Source organism: Pristiophorus japonicus, unplaced genomic scaffold, assembly GCF_044704955.1.
Source record: "Pristiophorus japonicus isolate sPriJap1 unplaced genomic scaffold, sPriJap1.hap1 HAP1_SCAFFOLD_676, whole genome shotgun sequence".
Taxonomy (NCBI): Eukaryota; Metazoa; Chordata; class Chondrichthyes; family Pristiophoridae; genus Pristiophorus; species Pristiophorus japonicus.
The window spans coordinates 171,345-194,717 of record NW_027254589.1 but is presented as its reverse complement, the minus strand read 5'-3'; the positions used below and the strand labels follow the sequence as shown (position 1 = coordinate 194,717).

At 55.3% G+C, this 23,373-nt stretch overlaps 1 protein-coding gene across 10 annotated transcripts in view; it reads right to left on the bottom strand.

Annotated features, from left to right (window-relative positions):
• LOC139256021 (uncharacterized) overlaps positions 1-23,373 on the bottom strand; it is a 172,728-nt gene that overhangs the window by 23,801 nt on the left and 125,554 nt on the right. For all 10 annotated transcript variants that reach the window (XM_070874089.1, XM_070874088.1, XM_070874094.1 and 7 more), the window contains one exon: positions 11,276-11,620. In XM_070874089.1, the coding sequence (XP_070730190.1) occupies positions 11,276-11,620 (345 nt within the window). The remainder of the gene's footprint in view (positions 1-11,275; positions 11,621-23,373) is intronic.

Sequence of the window (23,373 nt, the reverse complement as noted above, 5' to 3'; positions counted from 1 at the left end):
CCTGAAACGGACGCTCCCACCCCGTTTCTGTGGCTTTTACCGCAGCTGTGGTTCTTCAGCGACATTCGGCTCTTTGTTGTTTTTGTCCTTGGATCTGGAAGTCGCTCCTAAAGGGGGCGGAGACAACACTTGAGGGGCGGATACGGGCTGGGGAATACACTTTAGGGCGGAAGCTGGGGGCGGTACGGAGTGGCTGCCGCAATGATGTCATCACGGCGCCGCGTCACCATGGCTCTCCACTTCATTTAAAGGGGAGAGTCTCCGCGATTTTAAAACTTCTGCGCCCTGGGCCACTAGGGAGGGTTTCGGCCGGGCCAGCAGCCTGTCACCTAAGAGGGCATGGGGTGCCCAGCTGCCTGTTGGCGGCCTGGCCGAACCTGGGAGCATAATAGTCAGGCCGATATGGCAGTTGGCCAACAAAAAAAAAGATGGCGGCAGCGGCAGTGCGCCCTCCCTTTAAGGGAAGCCACACCACCGCTGCAGAAGGCCACAGCCTCACTGGACCACCGGGAAAAAAACAGGTTTTGGCACCGCCGGACGAGCCGAAGATTTTCCGAGGGGATTGTCGCCGTCAGGAGGTAGCTCGGCAGTGCACACGGTGATGACACACTTTACATGGATCGGCAGCAGTGGAGCGATAAGGTGGGCGGGGGGGGGGGGGGGGGGGAGCGATTGGGGCACTACCGGGAAACCTCGGGAGGGCAATTGGGCTAGCAGCGGCCATTCCACCAAAAGTCGGCAGCCACTCCACTCTGCAGCGAGGCTGACAATTTGCGAGGATAATAGGCCTTAAGGAGAGGAGCCATTTCGAACCCGTAGCGCCTGTGATAGGGGAGTGTGTACATGGACTGTGGGAGGGGGTTCACTGGGTGGGTAGGGTCTGTGATAGGGGAGAGTGTACATGGGCTGTGGGAGGGGATTCACTGGGTGGGTAGGGTCTGTGATAGGGGAGTGTGTACATGGGCTGTGGGAGGGGATTCACTGGGTGGGTAGGGTCTGTGATAGGGGAGAGTGTACATGGGCTGTGGGAGGGATTCAATGGGTGGTAGGGTCTGTGATAGGGGAGTGTGTACATAGGCTGTGGGAGGGGATTCAATGGGTGGGTAGGGTCTGTGATAGGGGAGAGTGTACATGGGCTGTGGGAGGGGATTCAATGGGTGGGTAGGGTCTGTGATAGGGGAGAGTGTACATGGGCTGTGGGAGGGGATTCACTGGGTGGGTACGGTCTGTGATAGGGGAGAGTGTACATGGGCTGTGGGAGTAGATTCAATGGGTGGGTAGGGTCTGTGATAGGGGAGTGTATACATGGGCTGTGGGAGGGGATTCAATGGGTGGGTAGGGTCTGTGATAGGGGAGTGTATACATGGGCTGTGGGAGGGGATTCAATGGGTGGGTAGGGTCTGTGATAGGGGAGTGTATACATGGGCTGTGGGAGGGGATTCACTGGGTGGGTAGGGTCTGTGATAGGGGAGAGTGTACATGGGCTGTGGGAGGGGATTCAATGGGTGGGTAGGGTCTGTGATAGGGGAGTGTGTACATAGGCTGTGGGAGGGGATTCACTGGGTGGGTAGGGTCTGTGATAGGGGAGTGTATACATAGGCTGTGGGAGGGGCTTCAATGGGTGGGTAGGGTCTGTGATAGGGGAGAGTGTACATGGGCTGTGGGAGGGGGTTCACTGGGTGGGTACGGTCTGTGATAGGGGAGAGTGTACATGGGCTGTGGGAGTAGATTCAATGGGTGGGTAGGGTCTGTGATAGGGGAGTGTATACATGGGCTGTGGGAGGGGATTCAATGGGTGGGTAGGGTCTGTGATAGGGGAGTGTATACATGGGCTGTGGGAGGGGATTCAATGGGTGGGTAGGGTCTGTGATAGGGGAGAGTGTACATGGGCTGTGGGAGGGGATTCACTGGGTGGGTAGAGTCTGTGATAGGGGAGTGTATACATGGGCTGTGGGAGGGGATTCACTGGGTGGGTAGGGTCTGTGATAGGGGAGTGTATACATGGGCTGTGGGAGGGGATTCACTGGGTGGGTCGGGTCTGTGATAGGGGAGTGTATACATAGGCTGTGGGAGGGGATTCAATGGGTGGGTAGGGTCTGTGATAGGGGAGTGTATACATGGGCTGTGGGAGGGGATTCACTGGGTGGGTAGGGTCTGTGATAGGGGAGAGTGTACATGGGCTGTGGGAGTAGATTCAATGGGTGGGTAGGGTCTGTGATAGGGGAGTGTATACATGGGCTGTGGGAGGGGATTCAATGGGTGGGTAGGGTCTGTGATAGGGGAGTGTATACATGGGCTGTGGGAGGGGATACAATGGGTGGGTAGGGTCTGTGATAGGGGAGTGTATACATGGGCTGTGGGAGGGGATTCACTGGGTGGGTAGGGTCTGTGATAGGGGAGTGTATACATGGGCTGTGGGAGGGGATTCACTGGGTGGGTAGGGTCTGTGATAGGGGAGAGTGTACATGGGCTGTGGGAGGGGATTCACTGGGTGGGTAGGGTCTGTGATAGGGGAGTGTATACATGGGCTGTGGGAGGGGATTCAATGGGTGGGTAGGGTCTGTGATAGGGGAGTGTATACATGGGCTGTGGGAGGGGATTCAATGGGTGGGTAGGGTCTGTGATAGGGGAGAGTGTACATGGGCTGTGGGAGGGGGTTCACTGGGTGGGTAGGGTCTGTGATAGGGGAGAGTGTACATGGGCTGTGGGAGGGGATTCAATGGGTGGGTAGGGTCTGTGATAGGGGAGAGTGTACATGGGCTGTGGGAGGGGGTTCACTGGGTGGGTAGGGTCTGTGATAGGGGAGAGTGTACATGGGCTGTGGGAGGGGATTCAATGGGTGGGTAGGGTCTGTGATAGGGGAGAGTGTACATGGGCTGTGGGAGGAGATTCAATGGGTGGGTAGGGTCTGTGATAGGGGAGTGTATACATGGGCTGTGGGAGGGGATTCACTGGGTGGGTAGGGTCTGTGATAGGGGAGAATGTACATGGGCTGTGGGAGGGGATTCACTGGGTGGGTAGGGTCTGCGATAGGGGCAAGTTCCCTGCTCCTGCACTTGCTTAAAACCTGTGACATCTGTAACTTTTTCCAGTTCTGATGAAAAGTCATCGACCTGAAACATTAACTCTGATTCTCTCTCCACAGATGCTGCCTGACCTGCTGAGTATTTCCAGCAATTTCTGTTTTTATTTCATTACCAGCGCAATAAAATGGGTGCAGTGGCTCTGACCTGAAATTGTTGAACTCGATGTTGAGTCCCGAAGGCTGTAAAGTGTCTAATCGCAGGATGAAATGCTGTTCCTCGAGCTTCATTGGAACAGTGTAGGAGGCGGAGGGCCGAGAGGGCAGAGTGGGAGGAGAATTAAAATGGCAAGTGAGCGGAAGCTCAGGATCACACTTGCAGACACCCAATGTGCGTTTGGTCTCACAATGTAGTGAAAGGGTGCAAAATTCACAAGAACCCCCACACCCACCGGCCCCCCCCCCCCCACCCCGCCACCTCATTTGAAAGGAAATTTAATTTGGGACTATCTATCAAAAAGCTTGAAACGCTAAACTGCTTTTGGAAGAAACTACGAACTTTAATAGAATTTTGAACTTTTACAAGACAAATTCAAGGTTGTGGGCGGCCTAAAAGGACTGACAGGAGACAACCTGATTAGTGAGACTACCTGCGTGTGAGGACTAAAGTAGCCTGTCTGGAGAAATGGGTATTCGAGAATCCTTCTCCTCAAGAGACATTAACATTACAAAATGACCCAGAGGTAGCTAACCATCAACTTGAAACTGGAAAACCATTTAGCATATACATCACAAAGAGGCCCAAGCCAGCCTGTATGTGAAAAACTAAGCACAAAAGGACATTGCAATTACCAAACTAATGTTTCCATCAGGAAACAGTTTTCGAACATCAACCCACCCGAAACATATCAACTTTTAACGAGCCCACCAAAATATTACAAAGAGTCAAGCCTGCCAAATTTAAACAAAGAATTCTGAACTGATTTGGTGCCAAGATTAGAAGCATTTAAACTGTATAACTAGCCCCCTGTTTCAACAGAGGGAATGACACACTTTGCCATACAACCGAGACCAAACTGATGTCATCAAGACGAGAGAGAAAACAATGCGACAGTTGTAAACTAACTTCTCTAGCCTCGAAGTCCTGAAGTCCTGAAGGAAGGAAGAACATCACCATCGCAACCGACCACAACCAACGTGGTATCAACGGAAAACCACCACGATCGACTAAACTCTAAACAAAACTCCAACGGGAAAAAAACGAAGAATCGAAAAGTTTCCACTCTACAATCTCATCCTGACCTATCAACGGGTAAAACATTTCCTAAACGACTGTAGAAACCTATTTCTAACCAAAGAAAATGGGTACTTACCCCACAGATCCAAAATGTGCCTTACCGCATCAGTGGACTCAACCCAACTGAAGATTGTGCAGCAGAAAGTCTTCTCCAACATTCGGAGTACGGCAAGCAGACCCTACCACATCCAGCAAACCCCGAAACCACGATCTACTGTTAACTGTCAAAAGGATTGTAAGCATAGTCTACAGCGACAGGTCCAACTCCTAGCTAAAACCAATGAGACACTACAGGCAGAGTTATGGGAATGCGCAGAGAACTACCAGGAAAGGGTTATGTCAGAAGAAAGATTATCGGGAGAACTTGGTCAGCTAAAACAGGAAAGGACCCAAATAATGGGAAGGTTTAAAAACAGTCAGGACTATTTTCAATGTCAGGTTACCGAGGCTAAAAGTAATGAAAAGTCACTGAGGGAGGAAAGCACTCGCCTCACCCTACAAGTAAAAGAGCTCCAGGAAAGTTTAAAAGATGTCCAAGCAGCGTATAAAGTAGCGAGCACTAATGGGTTTGAATCGGGAGACCACAGTCCCTGCCAGCAACAAATTAAGAGTTTAACCCTTGCTCTGTCCAAGGTAAAAGGCATGGTATGTTTAATAAGCCCGGGTATGCCCCAGGTAAACCTGGAGGAGAAGAAGGAAACTACCCAGCCACTACCTGTAGCACCGGTGACTACACCGGAGAAGCAGCAGGAGGGGCGAACGAGTTGCGGGACGGACAGGGATAGTGAACCACCAGCACCTGTGGCACCAAGTTTCAGCTCGGCATGCCCGCAGGGAGGGGAGGGAGGCGTGCCAGAACAGAGAGAGCCAGAACCAGGGCCAATGTGCCTGGTCCGGCAACAGAGGTTTGGCCCGCCCACCCTTGCCGGGGGTCCAGGACCCCTGGACAGTCAGTATGTGGTCCCCCACACTCCCCACCAGCTTAAGGCTATGATAAGCCACCTGGGAAAGCTCACTCCAAAGGGAGACCCCTCGGTTCACTTTGTAGAGGTGGAACAGGCAGGGGATATTAATGGGTGCGATGATGCAGAAATGGCAAAGATGCTTCTCCTATCTCTAGACAGCAAACTGTACCAGTCCCTCTCTACGGAGAGCAAAAGAGGACGGAAAACACTTGCTGCCTTCAAGAAAGACATTTTAGAAGCTATGGGCTGCAATGACGGAAGTCCCTTCTCCAGAGTGGAGAAAACGGTGCAGCTCACAGGGGAAACCCCACAGACTTTCGCAGACCGACTGTGGCTTGTGTACCAAAGCGTCTGTAGTGGGGACATAGACAGGGATAACTTAAGGCCAGACGAATTATCACACTGGCTCCGAAGCCTAGTAGCTAACAGTTTAACCCGAATAAGAACCAAGGCTGAGGCCTGGTTCGACCCAAGAGACCCCCAAGCCACCGAACGGGGAGTGCTTAGGCAACTGACCCTAGCTTACAGAAACGGCAGAGGGACAGAAGAGCCCCCACAAAAGGGAAGGGTTCACTGTGGAACGTGGCAGACCCACAGACTGTACCTAGAGGGGCGGTGGACTGTGTCACTGGAGTAGCTGTCCCCCCAATCATTTGGGAATTGGATGCACCTCCAGCAGCCAGAGCCTTAAGAAGGACTCCCCGCACAGCACGGCCAAAGACACCGTGGTCACCAGCGCTCCAATTTAAATGGTTCAGCCCCTGGAAAGGGACCATCCGCAAAAGGGCACCTAAGGTCAGAGACCAGCCCACGAGCAGGGACACCCAGCTGGTCGCCTCGGGCAACAAGGGGCCCCCAGAAGAGATAGCGGTGGAACAGCCACCAAGTGAGAGTCCCCAGCCCATAGCCCTCAACCAGACAGAACCCCCAGGGGAAGAAACGAACCAGGCAGCCACCCCCAAAGGAGCGGTGTGCTGCAGCACCAGAGGGGATGTTCCCCCGATAGTGTGGGACTCAGGCCCACCTCCGATCAAGACACTCCGGGTCCAGCGGTGCAGACGGACCTATTACCGACCTCGATGGACACCCAGCAGAAGAAGAAAGAAAGAAAGAAGGCAGGAATTAACCTGGCCACCCGGAGACGGGTGGCAGATGTACATATATAATACGATATGAATTTATGAATGTTTAAGGAATAAGTTAGACTATGTAAGGTTCGTCTGTGTAATGATAAGTATATAATCTATTAGTTACTGGGGTAAGGAAAGAATCTACCTGTGCAGCTATTAAAAGAGGCACAGGCCGGGTAATACCCGGGAGTAAGAAGAATCTATCGGTATGGCTATTAAGGAAGCACCGGTAAGATAAGAGTAAAATGACTTTGAGATAAAGTTAGAAGCAGACATCAGTCCACAAGGAACTGAATAAGACAGCCAGTCGATTAAAGACTATGAGCCCAAATTGGAAATTGGTCCCCTTTGTCAAGCCAGAGAGCTTTCTCAGGGCTAGACAATCGGTTTTCTGTGTACCCACAGGAAGGAGAACAATATGGAAAGGATCCTGTTCCTACTCGCCCTGATAGGGATGAGCAGCGGTGACCGAGGAGACGTGGAAGAATCCCTCATTTACGGGTGTTCAGGAGGGAGAGCACCGATCGTACCCACTGAGGGTGGCCCCCGAGACGTGGAAGAACTCGCCGTTTACGCCCACGAGGGAAGATGGCCAGGGTGGCTGGGATCTAACTCTATCCGCTACTCCAGCCAGGAAGGTTTTACCTACGAGGAGGCATCAGTTCCATGTCCCCGGATACGGATCATCGCTGCCCGAGTCAGTGTTACAGAGGGAAAGCGTGTATGTTTGACTTGCAAAGGGAATATTCTCCTGGGAAGATGGTGGTGGCTCAGAAAACTCAGCAAGGATGCATGGGACCAGGAATCGGACTGGGAAAGACTCAGTAATGATACGTAGCGCACCATCACGGGGACACAGGGAAGAGGAGTAAAAGTGTGTCGGGACAAATGGTGGGAATCCGAACAAGGAATTTATGTTTGCATGTGGGGATCAGAGAGTATTTGTCCCGCAGGCATATCGATCGCCTTCGCCAGGCAATGGCAAGGTGAAGGGGAAGGGATGGGGTGGGATTCTAGCCTACACGGGTGCGTGGTCCCACACTCCCCACTCCCAATTAACGCCACTGAACTTAGAGCACATATTAAGAAACCCCTGCCCACAACCCGCCAATACACACAGTAATAGAAAGGTGTCCTACCACCACCAAGGGACCTGGGAACGGATTAGTATTGGTACCGACCGAGAAGGTGTTATACCAGGGGGTACATTATGCAATAGCTTCAGTAATTTTAAACCTTACCGAGGTACACCTGCCTGCATGGTGTCCGAAGGAAACAGAGCTGCTATACCAGGCCCTACTTAGAGACATGTTCAAGAAATGTTATGAGTTAGGCTTTGGAAATGTAGACAAAGCAGATCTATACACCCTAAACGCTAGGGACACCATGGGCTCGGGGAGACCTAGGAGGGGAATCATAAACTACGTTTTCACTACCTACAATACAGCATCCTCTGTAATAAATAGCTTTGATGATATACAACTACAAACACAGATAAACGGTTTAAAGAACCAATTGAGGAAAATCCTGAAACAAGAGAATACAGTAGTAGGTTCAGAACTACACGAGGACCAGGCTATGACTGTCCATTTAAAGGAAATAGTGGCCGAGCTGGAAAAACATGCACAGACAGTGAATGCACTCATACGGGAGGATAGAAACGCTTCTGACCAGGCTGCACAGAACGAGGTGTGCGTATTGTATGGGGCATGGTTGTTGGGAGAGGGCCGCAACAACCTGGAAGATTTAAAACAAGGTGTAGTCCCCTCTTAGATCAGGAACAAGCACCTCGCAGCCCTCCACCCGTACAGCAATTCACTAAGCCCGTGCCAGCTCCGCCTAGCCTCTGAAGCCTACCTTGTCCCAGTAGACTGTGGAAAATCTAACCACACTATTATGGGGATAGTATTAAGGATGCTGGTCATAGGTGGGACAGCCCGACCCACACCGGTATACCGGGTGGAGAACATTGGAGTTATTCAGGGAGGTGCACACATTCGTTTCACAGCGGTCCCACCCTATGTCATAAAGTGGGAGCACACTGTAACGGGTACTGACCTCTCCAGGTGTCGGAGCCGGGGTGCACACGTAATACTGTGTCCCCAGTACTTCAGTGCCCATTCAAAATCACAGTGTGGGTTTAAAGCTGCTGGCGCACAGTCTATTAACTGCACCATGGAGGTAACAGCACAAAACCAGGTCCCTCCACAGGTAACATACATAGGGGGTGGGACATATTGTGTCACCACCAGTGCACCCCACTACCAACATGGACACTTCTGGTGTCCGGTAAGTGACAGCAGTTTTTGCTTCAAACTTGAGGCATCAGTTCAAGTGGCCCAGGAACAGATTGTCCCCATTCCTGAACCCTCCACTGTCCACCTTACTGTGAAGGAACACATTACAAACCTGCAGGATTATGTTGTACATTTTGGCTATGCAATTCCCCCTCTACCCGAACATCTTACCGCTCTGCTAAAAGCTGTAATTATCTCACAAAAACACTTCTACACTCTAGAACAGAAAACAATTGAGATAGGGAAACAGATTCTCGCGATCACAATTCCACCTTGGTGGGACTTTTTCAGAAATATAGAAGTCCCAGTCTGGATCCAAATCGCTTCCCACACTTTAGTTATCTGCCAACTCGCGATTATTCCTTACTTATGGTGTCTCACTTGCCGAGTGAAACGCAGAGGCCGTCAGGTCAGGCACCAAAGGGTGCTGTATGCTCCTTGGCCAAACTTGGGAATCGCGCAGGGAGGGGTGACACCATACTGCCATGTTTAATTTGTGTTGATTTTACCTGCTGTAAACCGCAACATCGTGAGTGTTACTTAAAATGTTTTGACTATGTACCTTTATTTTACTGAACTTAAAATGTGTTTGACTTGAGAATGTGTTACTATGTGCTTTCATTTTATTTTACTTAAAGTTGTGTTTGACTGTATACCGTTACTCGACTGAGAAAACCGAGTAAAGGAGGGGCACTCCCTCTATGCTCTAACCGAATTGTAATGATTATATTCGCCTGCAAATTGCATTACATTTCAACGGGGGATGCAGGGTAATGTTTAGCTAATATAAATGCAGGAAAGGTTGACTCTTGGGAATTTTGCTTACCTTGATTGACACTCAAGAGTATGGAGTGTCAATAGTGGGGACTGAAAGGGTGCAAAATTCACAAGAACCCCCACTTGTGTTTGGGCTCATTCGAAAGGAAATTTAATTTGGGACTATCTATCAAAGAGTTTGGAACCCTAAAGTGCTAATACAAGAAACTATGACCTTTAATAGAATTTTGAACTTTTACAAGACAAATTCAAGGCTGTGGGCGGCCTAAAAGAACTGACAGGAGACAACCTGATTAGTGAGACTACCTGGGTGTGAGGACTAAAGTAGCCTGTCTGGAGAAATGGGTATTCGAGAATCCTTCTCCACAAGAGACATTAACATTACAAAATGACCCAGAGATAGCTAACCATCAACTTGAAACTGGAAAACCATTTTAGCATATACATCACAAAGAGGCACAAGCTAGCCTGTATGCGAAAAACTAAGCACAAAAGGACATTGCATTTACCAAACTAATATTTCCATCAGGAAACAGTTTTCTAACATCAACCCAGCCAAAACATATCAACTTTTAACGAGCCCGCCAAAATATTACAAAGAGTCAAGCCTGCCAAATTTAAACAAAGAATTCTAAACTGATTTGGCGCCAAGATTAGAACCACTCAAACCGTATAACTGGCACCCTGTCTCAACAGAGGGAATGACACACTTTGCCATATAACAGAGAAACCAAATGCGACAGTTGTAAATTAACTTCTCCAGCCTTGAAGGCTGAAGTCCTGAAGGAAGGAAGAACATCACCATCGCGGCCACAACCAACCGACCACAACCAACGTGGTATCAACGGAAAACCACCGCGATCGACCAAACTCGAAACAAAACTCCAACGGGAAAAAAAACGAAGAATCGAAAAGTTTCCACTCTACAATCTCATCCTGACCTATCAACGGGTAAAACATTACCTTAACGACTGTAGAAACCTATTTCTAACCAAACAAAACGGGTACTTACCCCACTGATCCAAAACGCGTCTTACCGCATCAGCGGATTCAACCCAACTGAAGATTGTGCAGCAGAAAGTCTTCTCCAACATTCGGGGTACGGCAAGCAGACCCTACCACATCCAGCGAACCCTGAAACCGCGATCTACCGTTAACTGTCAAAAGGATTGGTAAGCATAGTCCCTGCCTGCCCTGGAGTCTAACCTAGCTAGAATTAGGTATTGGGAGGTGGGAGGTATAATTCTACTGTAACCCCCTTTGAATGTAATGTGTTGTTCTCTATTAGAGTCATTATAAGCTACTGTAACCCCCTCTGAGAGTGTACGGTATTGTTCTTTAATAAGTTTGAATCAGTTTTGACATTGTACTTTCCTATTCGAGTAATTATAAGTTTGTAATTTCTTGACTAAAATAAAATCAAAGTTCTTTTGCATCAAACCAGTTGTCCTTTGCACTTTGTCACATCCCCCAAATAAATCCAGAGTCGAGAACCCAAGGGAGTGGAAGTGATTCGAACCGCTCAAGTTGGACAGAAGGGAACCTGACCCCCTCATAGAGACCACCCCTTACAGTCGAGCACACCGCAAAATTTACAAATATTGATTTCATCAGGTGCAAGCACTGAAAATTCATGAAAAATACTTTAATTTTTTCAGATTTTTGAACAACGTTTTAATCCGTGATATAAAAATTAGAAATAAACAAGCAAAACTGCTCTTCAATTCTCAGCCTGCCCATCAACGACACCATCGGAGATCAGTTAGTATAACGTAAACTGTACTTACTGGTTACATTGAGCTGGGTTCCGCTCCCGCTGATATCGCCCCACACTTTACAGTAATAGGCGGCAGTGTCACTGGGCTGCACGTCTGTGACTGTCAGAATGAAGCTGTTATTGGAGATGTCTCTGGAAGGCTGGAGACGGTCAGTGGAACCTGGGCTCCCTCGTGTGCTGCCACTTGCCTCATGTGTTAAAACCCACTCCGTATCTTGCCCCGGTAGTTGCCGGTACCAGTGGACATCGGTGTCACTCACTCTGGTGTTCCGCATGGTGCACTGTAACCGCGCCGTGTGACCCTCTGTGACACGTTCCAGGCTCGGAGCCTGGATAAGGACTGGAGCATTTGCAACTATGAGGGAAAAATATCAGTAATGTAAGAACCAGTCTGAAGGTTTCCAATAGTCCTCATTCTTTAAATGGAAAGTTCAGGCAACATAGATTATGTGCTTAAAAGGAAAAACAGATTCTAATACTAAATCAGCAGAGTTAAATTGTTAATACCTTATATTAAAAATGGAATCATTTTCTAAAGTTCTGAACCATGAACTCTTTACTATGAGTTTAGCTGTGCGGGAATATTATGTAACCACACTTGGGATAAAATATAGTGTTGAATGTGATTAAAAATATATTTTTTAAGAATTTTCCTTGGTCACTAAGTACTCAGACAAAAACGTATCTGAAAAGAGTTGAATACAATTGATAACCAGCAAAATTATAAAGCATTGAACTACTTAAGGACATTCATTTCATCTGGTCCATTCCTTCTTCACCTCATCATAGACCACCTACCAACTGTATCTCCTTCTACAGCCTATCATGGACCACCTACCAACTGTATCTCCTTCTACACCCTATCATGGACCAGCTACCAACTGTATCTCCGTCTACAGCCTACCATGGACCAGCTACCAACTGTATCTCCTTCTACAGCCTATCATGGACCAGCTACCAACTGTATCTCCTCCTACAGCCTATCATGGACCAGCTACCAACTGTATCTCCTTCTACAGCCTATCATGGACCACTTACCAATGTATCCCCTTCTACAGCCTATCATGAACCAGCTACCAACTGTATCTCCTCCTACAGCCTATCATGGACCAGCTACCAACTGTTTCTCCTTCTACAGCCTATCATGGACCACCCACCAATTTGAACTCCTTGCAAACCTGTATACAATCTATCCTGGACTCTACCATCAAATTACTCTCCTCCCACTGCCCATGGACATTCTTCCCAATCATAGACTTTTTACCCTACCTATTTATTCTCCTCATTCAGTCCATGTACACTCTACTCTATCATAGACTTTACTCTGTCCATTTAATGCCCCCACCCCGCTTCACACAAACACACCATAAACACTACATGCCCATGAAATCTCCTTGTACAGTTTGTATACACGCTACCCTATCATAGACTCTACTCACTCACTCATTTAATCTCCTGAGGGGAAGTTCTGTATAAACGCTCCCTGATTCTCAAAGGTAATCACGGAAAAATCCAGAATATTCTCAAAAGGCAAAGAGGAGCAAATGTGCAGGTAAATTACAGAGAGGTGTAGGAACTATAGAGTAATGATAATGGGGGACTTCAATTATCCCAATATAGACTGGGATAGTAATAGTGTAAAGGGCAGAGAGGGGTAGAACTATAGCGTATAAAATATTGGTTCGGCCCCAACCGGAGTATTGTGTCCATTTCTAGGCAGCATACTTTAGGAAGGATGTTGAGGCCTTAGAGAAGGTGCAGAAAAGATTTACGAGAATGATTCCAGGAATGAGGGACTTCAGTTACTTTAATAGACGGCAGAAGCTAGACTTGTTCTCCTTGGCGCAGAGAACATTGAGAGGAGATTTGATGGAGGTGTTCAAAATTATGAGGGGTCTGGGCAGAGTCGACAGAGAGAAACTGTTCCCATTGGCGGAAGGGTTGAGAACTAGAGGACACAGATTTAAGGTGATTGGCAAAAGGACCAAAAGCAAGATGAGGAAAAACCTTTTTACACATCGAGTGGTTAGTATCTGGAATGCACTGCCTGAAAGGGTCGTGGAGGCAGACTCAATTGTGGCTTTCAAAAGGGAGTTGGATGAGTACCTGAAGAAAAACCTTTTTGCAGGTCTATGGGGAAAGGGCGGGGGAGTGGGAGTAGCTGAATTGCTCTTGCAGAGAGCCGGCACGGGATCAATGGACCGAATGGCCTCCTGTGCTGTAACCATTCTAGGATTTCAACTGCAAATGCTGACAATCTGAAACAGTTATTGATTATATCGCTTATGTCATTTAATGTTCTGTTATCCCCTTCAAAGATAAGGAAAAGGAGGTGGGGTGGTGTTGCTGGTTAAAGAGGAAATTAACGCAATAGTAAGGAAGGACATTAGCTTGGATGATGTGGAATCGGTACGAGTGGAGCTACGGAATACCAAAGGGCAGAAAACGCTAGTGGGAGTTGTGTACAGACCACTAAACAGTAGTAGTGAGGTTGGGGACAGCATCAAACAAGAAATTGGGGATGCATGCAATAAAGGTACAGCAGTTATCATAGGCGACTTTAATCTATATATACATTGGGCGAACCAAACTGGTAGCAATATGGTGGTGGAGGATTTCCTGGAGTGTATTAGGGATGGTTTTCTAGACCAATATGTCGAGGAACCAACTAGAGGGCTGACCATCCTAGACTGGGTGATGTGTAATGAGAAGGGACTAATTAGCAATCTTGTTGTGCGAGGCCCCTTGGGGAAGAGCGACCATAATATGGTAGAATTCTTTATTAAGATGAAGAGTGACACAGTTAATTCAGAGACTTAAGGAAAGGTAACTTCGATGGTATGAAATGTGAAATGGCTAGATAGACTGGCGATTGATACTTAAAGGATTGACGGTGGATAGGCAATGGCAAACATTTAAAGATCACATGGATGAACTTCAACAATTGTACATCCCTGTCTGGAGTAAAAATAAAACAGGGAAGGTGGCTCAACCGTGGCTAACAAGGTAAATTAAGGATAGTGTTAAATCCAAGGAAGAGGCATATAAATTGGCCAGAAAAAGCAGAAAACCTGAGGACTGGGAGAAATTTAGAATTCAACAGAGGAGGACAAAGGGTTTAATTAGGAGGGGGAAAATAGATTATGAGAGGAAGCTTGCTGTGAACATAAAAACTGACTGCAAAAGCTTCTATAGATGTGTGAAGAGAAAAAGATTAGTGAAGACAAACGTAGGTCCCTTGCAGTCAGATTCAGGTGAATTTATAATGGAGAACAAAGAAATGGCAGACCAGTTGAACAAATACTTTGGTTCTGTCTTCACGAAGGAAGACACAAATAACCTTCCGGAAATAGTAGGGGACCGAGGGTCGAGTGAGAAGGAGGAACTGAAGGAAATCCTTATTAGGCAGGAAATTGTGTCAGGGAAATTGATGGGATTGAAGGCCGATAAATCCCCGGGGCCTGATAGTCTGCATCCCAGAGTACTTAAGGAAGTGGCCCTAGAAATAGGATGCACTGGTGATCATTTTCCAACAGTCTATCGACTCTGGATCAGCTCCTATAGACTGGAGGGTAGCTAATGTAACACCACTGTTTAAAAAAGGAGGGGGAGAGACCGGTTAGCCTGACATCAGTAGTATGGAAAATGTTGTGACTAGTGGGGTGCCGCAGGGCTCAGTGCTGGAATCCCAGCTATTTACAATATACGTCAATGATTTAGATGAAGGAATTGAGTGCAATATCTCCAAGTTTGCAGATAACACTACACTGGGTGGTGGTGTGAGCTGTGAGGAGGATGCTAAGAGGCTGCAGGGTGACTTGGACAGGTTAGGTGAGTGGGCAAATGCATGGCAGATGCAGTATAATGTGGATAAATGTGAGGAGAGACTGGATCGACTGGGCCTGTATACACTAGAGTTTAGAAGGATGAAGGAGGATCTCATTGAAACCTATAAAATTCTGACAGGACTAGACAAGAATGTTCCCGATGTTGGGGAAGTCCAGAACCAGGGGACACATTCTAAGGATAAGAGGTAAGTCATTTAGGACTGAGATGAGGAGAAACTTCTTCACTCAGAGAGTTGTTAACCTGTGGAATTCCCTACCGCAGAGAGTTGTTGATGCCAGTTCATTGGATATATTCAAGAGGGAGTTAGATATGGCCCTTACAGCTAAAGGGATCAAGGGGTATGGAGAGAAAGTAGGAAAGGGGTACTGATCAGCCATGATCTTATTGAATGGTGGTGCAGGCTCGAATGGCCGAATGGCCTACTCCTGCACCGATTTTCTATGTTTCAACAGTTAACGAGGCACCCGATTTCTTTTCGATGTAACTATCTGTACTGCACTTTTTTTGCGCATGTGTCTGTCAAGCCCCCGCGCTACACCCGCCCGGTGCTGAGTCTGCCATTTATCTAGCTCCGCCCCGCGCTCATCTCAAGCACTGTCTCCCTCCCGCCTCCGCACCCCTCCCCACCGCCCAGAATCATTCACTTCACATGGTGCCGAGAAGCAGGACCCGAGGCCCGAGACTGCCAACCTGGTCTTGGTGGGGGGCCGAGAGGGCGGATGGAAGAGGGAGACAGAGAGGTGCTTCGGGGGGGGGGGGGGGGGGAGGGAGAGAGAGAGAAAGCGGGTTGTGCGGGGGGCAGGGGGGGGGGGGGGGAGTGAAAGAGAGAGGCGCTGGGGGAGGAACGAGGAGGGAGAGAAAGGGTTGGGGGAAGACGGAGAAAGAGAGGGACGGGGGGGTGGAGAGAGGGAGAAACTGGGGAGAGAGAGAGAGTGAGACGAAGCTGCGGGGAAGAAACGATGGGGCTGGGGGAGAGAGAGAGAGGGGGACGGTACTGGGGGAAGAGAGACAGGGGTAGGGGGAACGAGAGACGGACGGTGTGGGGGAAAGAGACTCAGACACGGCAGTGGGGGAATGAAATGGGGGTGGGGGAAGAGACGGGGGGGAGAGAGAGAGAGACGGGGGCGGGAGGGAGAGACGGGGGCGGGAGGGAGAGACGGGGGGGAGGGGGAGGGAGTGACGGGGGGGAGGGAGAGACGGGGGCGGGAGAGAGAGACGGGGGCGGGAGAGAGAGACGGGGGCGGGAGGGAGAGACGGGGGAGGGAGGGAGAGACGGGGGCGGGAGAGAGAGACGGGGGGGGACGGAGAGACGGGGGGGGTGGAGGGAGAGATGGAGGGGAGGGAGAGACGGGGGAGGGAGGGAGAGACGGGGAGGGAGGGAGAGACGGGGGGGAGAGAGAGAGACGGGGGCGGGAGGGAGAGACGGGGGCGGGAGGGAGAGACGGGGGAGGGAGGGAGAGACGGGGAGGGAGGGAGAGACGTGGAGGGAGGGAGAGACGGGGGAGGGAGGGAGAGACGGGGGAGGGAGGGAGAGACGGGGCGGGAGAGAGAGACGGGGGGGGACGGAGAGACGGGGGGGGTGGAGGGAGAGATGGAGGGGAGGGAGAGACGGGGGCGGGAGGGAGAGACGGGGGAGGGAGGGAGAGACGGGGGGGAGAGAGAGAGACGGGGGCGGGAGGGAGAGACGGGGGCGGGAGGGAGAGACGGGGGCGGGAGGGAGAGACGGGCGGGAGGGAGAGACGGGGGGGAGGGAGAGACGGGGGCGGGAGGGAGAGACTGCGGCGGGAGGGAGAGACGGGGGGGGAGGGAGAGACGGGGGGGGTGGAGGGAGAGATGGAGGGGAGGGAGAGACGGGGGCGGGAGGGAGAGACGGGGGAGGGAGGGAGAGACGGGGGGGGTGGAGGGAGAGATGGAGGGGAGGGAGAGACGGGGGCGGGAGGGAGAGACGGGGGGGGTGGAGGGAGAGATGGAGGGGAGGGAGAGACGGGGGAGGGACGGAGAGACGGGGGGGGTGGAGGGAGAGATGGAGGGGAGGGAGAGACGGGGGCGGGAGGGAGAGACGGGGGAGGGAGGGAGAGACGGGGGCGGGAGGGAGAGACGGGCGGGAGGGAGAGACGGGGGGGAGGGAGAGACGGGGGCGGGAGGGAGAGACTGCGGCGGGAGGGAGAGACGGGGGGGGAGGGAGTGACGGGGGGGGAGGGAGAGACTGGGGCGGGAGGGAGAGACGGGGGGGGAGGGAGAGACGGGGGGGAGGGAGAGACTGGGGCGGGAGGGAGAGACGGGGGGGGAGGGAGAGATGGGGGGGGAGGGAGAGACGGGGAGGGAGGGAGAGACGGGGGGAGGGAGAGACTGGGGCGGGAGGGAGAGACGGGGGCGGGAGGGAGAGACTGGGGGGGACGGAGAGATGGGGGGGGAGGGAGAGACGGGGGCGGGAGGGAGAGACTGGGGGGGACGGAGAGACGGGGGGGGAGGGAGAGACTGGGGGGGACGGAGAGACGGGGGGGGAGGGAGAGACGGGGGCGGGAGGGAGAGACGGGGGGGGGACGGAGAGACGGGGGGGGTGGAGGGAGAGATGGAGGGGAGGGAGAGACGGGGGCGGGAGGGAGAGACGGGGAGGGAGGGAGTGACGGAGGGTGAGGGAGTGACGGAGGGGGAGGGAGAGACGGAGGGGGAGGGAGAGACGGGGCGGGAGGGAGAGACGGGAGGGGGAGGGAGAGACTGGGGCGGGAGGGAGAGACGGGGGGAGGGAGAGACGGGGGCGGGAGGGAGAGACGGGGGCGGGAGGGAGAGACGGGGGCGGGAGGGAGAGACGGGGAGGGAGGGAGAGACGTGGAGGGAGGGAGAGACGGGGAGGGAGGGAGAGACGGGGAGGGAGGGAGTGACGGGGGGGGAGGGAGTGACGGGGGGAGGGAGTGACGGGGGCGGGAGGGAGAGACGGGGAGGGAGGGAGTGACGGGGGGGAGGGAGTGACGGGGGGGAGGGAGTGACGGGGGAAGGGAGTGACGGGGGCGGGAGGGAGTGACAGGTGGTGAAAGAGACGCGGGGGCGGGAGGGAGAGACGGGGAGGAAGGTGGGGGAAGAGAGGCGGGGGAAGAGAGGGGGTGGGGAGTGATGGGGGTGGGATGGAGAGACGGGAACGGGAGGGAGAGACGGGGGGGGAGAGGGAGTGACGGGGGGGGTGGGAGTGACGGGGGGGTGGGAGTGACGGGGGGGAGGGAGAGATGGGGGAGAGGGAGAGATGGGGGAGGGAGAGACGGGGGGGAGGGAGAGATGGGGGCGGGAGGGAGAGATGGGGGGTGAGGGAGAGATGGGGGGAGGGAGAGACGGGGTGGGGAGGGAGTGACGGGGGCGGGAGGGAGAGACGGGGACAGGAGGGAGTGACGGGGGGGAGGGAGTGACGGGGGCGGGAGGGAGAGACGGGGGCGGGAGGGAGTGACGGGGGCGGGATGGAGAGACGGGGGCGGGAGGGAGAGACGGGGGGGGGGAGGGAGTGACGGGGGTGGTGGGAGTGACGGGGGGGAGGGAGAGATGGGGAGGGAGGGAGAGACGGGGGCGGGAGGGAGAGACGGGGGGGGAGGGAGTGACGGGGGTGGTGGGAGTGACGGGGGGGAGGGAGAGATGGGGGGGAGGGAGAGACGGGGGGGAGGGAGAGACGGGGCGGGGGGAGGGAGAGATGGGGGCGGGAGGGAGAGATGGAGGGTGAGGGAGAGATGGGGGAGGGAGAGACGGGGTGGGGAGGGAATGACGGGGGCGGGAGGGAGAGACGGGGGCGGGAGGGAGAGACGGGGAGGGAGGGAGTGACGTGGGGGGAGGGAGTGGCGGGGGGGAGGAAGTGACGGGGGTGGGTGGGAGAGACAGGGGTGAGAGGGAGAGACGGGGGGTGAGAGGGAGAGACGGGGGGTGAGAGGGAGAGACGGGGGCAGGAGGGAGAGACGGGGGCAGGAGGGAGTGACGGGGGGGAGGGAGTGACGGGGGGGGAGGGAGTGACGGGGGCGGGAGGGAGTGACAGGTGGTGAAAGAGACGCGGGGGCGGGAGGGAGAGACGGGGAGGAAGGTGGGGGAAGAGAGGCGGGGGAAGAGAGGGGGTGGGGAGTGATGGGGGCGGGATGGAGAGACGGGAACGGGAGGGAGAGACGGGGGGGGAGAGGGAGTGACGGGGGGGGTGGGAGTGACGGGGGGGTGGGAGTGACGGGGGGGAGGGAGAGATGGGGGAGAGGGAGAGATGGGGGGAGGGAGAGACGGGGGGGAGGGAGAGATGGGGGCGGGAGGGAGAGATGGGGGGTGAGGGAGAGATGGGGGGAGGGAGAGACGGGGTGGGGAGGGAGTGACGGGGGCGGGAGGGAGAGACGGGGACAGGAGGGAGTGACGGGGGGGAGGGAGTGACGGGGGCGGGAGGGAGAGACGGGGGCGGGAGGGAGTGACGGGGGCGGGAGGGAGAGACGGGGACGGGAGGGAGTGACGGGGGCGGGAGGGAGAGACGGGGGCGGGAGGGAGAGATGGGGGGGGAGGGAGAGATGGGGGGAGGGAGAGATGGGGGCGGGAGGGAGAGATGGGGGGGAGGGAGAGATGGGGGGGGGGGAGAGATGGGGGGGAGGGAGAGACGGGGGGGAGGGAGAGATGGGGGCGGGAGGGAGAGATGGAGGGTGAGGGAGAGATGGGGGAGGGAGAGACGGGGTGGGGAGGGAATGACGGGGAGGGAGGGAGTGACGTGGGGGGAGGGAGTGGCGGGGGGGAGGAAGTGACGGGGGTGGGTGGGAGAGACAGGGGGTGAGAGGGAGAGACGGGGGGTGAGAGGGAGAGACGGGGGCAGGAGGGAGAGACGGGGAGGGAGGGAGTGACGGGGGGGAGGGAGTGACGGGGGGGGAGGGAGTGACGGGGGGTGAGAGGGAGAGACGGGGGGTGAGAGGGAGAGACGGGGGCAGGAGGGAGAGACGGGGAGGGAGGGAGTGACGGGGGGGAGGGAGTGACGGGGGGGGAGGGAGTGACGGGGGGAGGGAGTGACGGGGGCGGGAGGGAGTGACAGGTGGTGAAAGAGACGCGGGGGCGGGAGGGAGAGACGGGGAGGAAGGTGGGGGAAGAGAGGCGGGGGAAGAGAGGGGGTGGGGAGTGATGGGGGCGGGATGGAGAGACGGGAACGGGAGGGAGAGACGGGGGGGAGATGGAGAGACGGGGGCGGGAGGGAGAGACGGGGGGGGGGAGGGAGTGACGGGGGTGGTGGGAGTGACGGGGGGGAGGGAGAGATGGGGAGGGAGGGAGAGACGGGGGCGGGAGGGAGAGACGGGGGGGGAGGGAGTGACGGGGGTGGTGGGAGTGACGGGGGGGAGGGAGAGATGGGGGGGGAGGGAGAGATGGGGGGAGGGAGAGACGGGGGGGGAGGGAGAGATGGGGGCGGGAGGGAGAGATGGGGGGGAGGGAGAGACGGGGGGAGGGAGAGACGGGGGGGAGGGAGAGATGGGGGCGGGAGGGAGAGATGGGGGGTGAGGGAGAGATGGGGGGAGGGAGAGACGGGGTGGGGAGGGAGTGACGGGGGCGGGAGGGAGAGACGGGGACAGGAGGGAGTGACGGGGGGGAGGGAGTGACGGGGGCGGGAGGGAGAGATGGGGGCGGGAGGGAGTGACGGGGGCGGGATGGAGAGACGGGGGCGGGAGGGAGAGACGGGGGGGGGGGGAGGGAGTGACGGGGGTGGTGGGAGTGACGGGGGGGAGGGAGAGATGGGGAGGGAGGGAGAGACGGGGGCGGGAGGGAGAGACGGGGGGGGAGGGAGTGACGGGGGTGGTGGGAGTGACGGGGGGGAGGGAGAGATGGGGGGGGAGGGAGAGATGGGGGGAGGGAGAGACGGGGGGGGAGGGAGAGATGGGGGCGGGAGGGAGAGATGGGGGGGAGGGAGAGACGGGGGGGAGGGAGAGACGGGGCGGGGGGAGGGAGAGATGGAGGGGGAGGGAGAGATGGGGGCGGGAGGGAGAGATGGAGGGTGAGGGAGAGATGGAGGGTGAGGGAGAGATGGGGGAGGGAGAGACGGGGTGGGGAGGGAATGACGGGGGCGGGAGGGAGAGACGGGGGCGGGAGGGAGAGACGGGGAGGGAGGGAGTGACGTGGGGGGAGGGAGTGGCGGGGGGGAGGAAGTGACGGGGGTGGGTGGGAGAGACAGGGGTGAGAGGGAGAGACGGGGGGTGAGAGGGAGAGACGGGGGTTGAGAGGGAGAGACGGGGGCAGGAGGGAGAGACGGGGAGGGAGGGAGTGACGGGGGGGAGGGAGTGACGGGGGGGGAGGGAGTGACGGGGGGAGGGAGTGACGGGGGCGGGAGGGAGTGACAGGTGGTGAAAGAGACGCGGGGGCGGGAGGGAGAGACGGGGAGGAAGGTGGGGGAAGAGAGGCGGGGGAAGAGAGGGGGTGGGGAGTGATGGGGGCGGGATGGAGAGACGGGAATGGGAGGGAGAGACGGGGGGGAGAGGGAGTGACGGGGGGGGTGGGAGTGACGGGGGGGTGGGAGTGACGGGGGGGAGGGAGAGATGGGGGAGAGGGAGAGATGGGGGGAGGGAGAGACGGGGGGGAGGGAGAGATGGGGGCGGGAGGGAGAGATGGGGGGTGTGGGAGAGATGGGGGGAGGGAGAGACGGGGTGGGGAGGGAGTGACGGGGGCGGGAGGGAGAGACGGGGACAGGAGGGAGTGACGGGGGGGAGGGAGTGACGGGGGCGGGAGGGAGAGACGGGGGCGGGAGGGAGTGACGGGGGCGGGAGGGAGAGACGGGGACAGGAGGGAGTGACGGGGGGGAGGGAGTGACGGGGGCGGGAGGGAGAGACGGGGGCGGGAGGGAATGACGGGGGCGGGAGGGAGAGACGGGGACGGAAGGGAGTGACGGGGGCGGGAGGGAGAGACGGGGGCGGGAGGGAGAGACGGGGGCGGGAGGGAGAGACGGGGACTGGAGGGAGTGACGGGGGCGGGAGGGAGAGACGGGGGCGGGAGGGAGTGACGGGGGCGGGAGGGAGAGACGGGGACAGGAGGGAGTGACGGGGGCGGGAGGGAGAGACGGGGGCGGGAGGGAGTAACGGGGGGGGAGGGAGTGACGGGGGGGGGAGGGAGTGACGGGGGCGGGAGGGAGAGACAGGTGGTGAAAGAGACGCGGGGGCGGGAGGGAGAGACGGGGAGGAAGGTGGGGGAAGAGAGGCGGGGGAATAGAGGGGGTGGGGAGAGATGTGGTGGGGAGAGACGGGGCAGGGGGGAGAGTGAGAGGGGGGCAGAAGAGACGGGGGGCAGAAGATACGTGCGGGAGAGGCGGGGGAGGGGGGAAGAGAGACGGGAGGGAAGGGGAGAGACGGGGGGCGGCAGAGACCAGGCTGGGTGGGGGGAGGGACGGGGCGGGGAGAGAGATGGGGGAAGAGAGATGGGGGAGGGGGGGGAAGAGATGGCGGGGGAAGAGATCTGGGGGAGGGAGATGAGGGGGGCGGAGACGGGAGGGGAGAGACGGGGTGGGGGTGATAAAGTGGGGGGAAGGGAGAGTGACGGGGGGGGGGTTGGTTGGGGGGGTGAGACACATGCGTGGGGGCAGGGAATCAGATGGAAGAGAGGGAACTCAGGGAAGATGGATCACGTTGTTCCAATCCCCTGCAAGGGACATCGTTGGAGAGGATAAAATCCAGACGTCACGAAACTATCACGAGTCACCATACCCACTAAAATTATGACATCACAAGAATGGGGGACAGTGATTGGTTCTTCCCGATTAAGTGAATCACTGGACAGGGAATGAAACTTAACGACAGCTAATAACATAAAAACATAGAAATATCGAAATTAGTTCCAGGAGCAGGCCATTCGGCCCTTCGAGCCTGCACCGCCATTCAATAAGATCATGGCTGATCATTCCCTCAGTACCCCTTTCCTGCTTTCTCTCCATACTCCTTGATCCCTTTGGCCGTAAGGGCCATAATGAACTCCCTCTTGAATATATCAAACGAACTGGCATCAACAACTTTCTGCGGTAAAGAATTCCGCAGGTTAACCACTCTCTGAAGAAGTTTCTCCTCATCTCAGTCCTAAATGGCTTGCCACTTATTCTTAGACTGTGACCACTGTTTCTGGAACTCCCCAGCAATGGGAACATTCTTCCTGCCACTAACCTTTCCACTCCCGTCAGAATTTTATATATTTCTGTGAGATCCCCTCCCATTCTTCTAAACTCCAGTGGATACAAGCCCAGTTGATCCAGTTTCTCCTCATATGTCAGTCCTGCCATCCCGGGAATCAGTCTGGTGAACATTC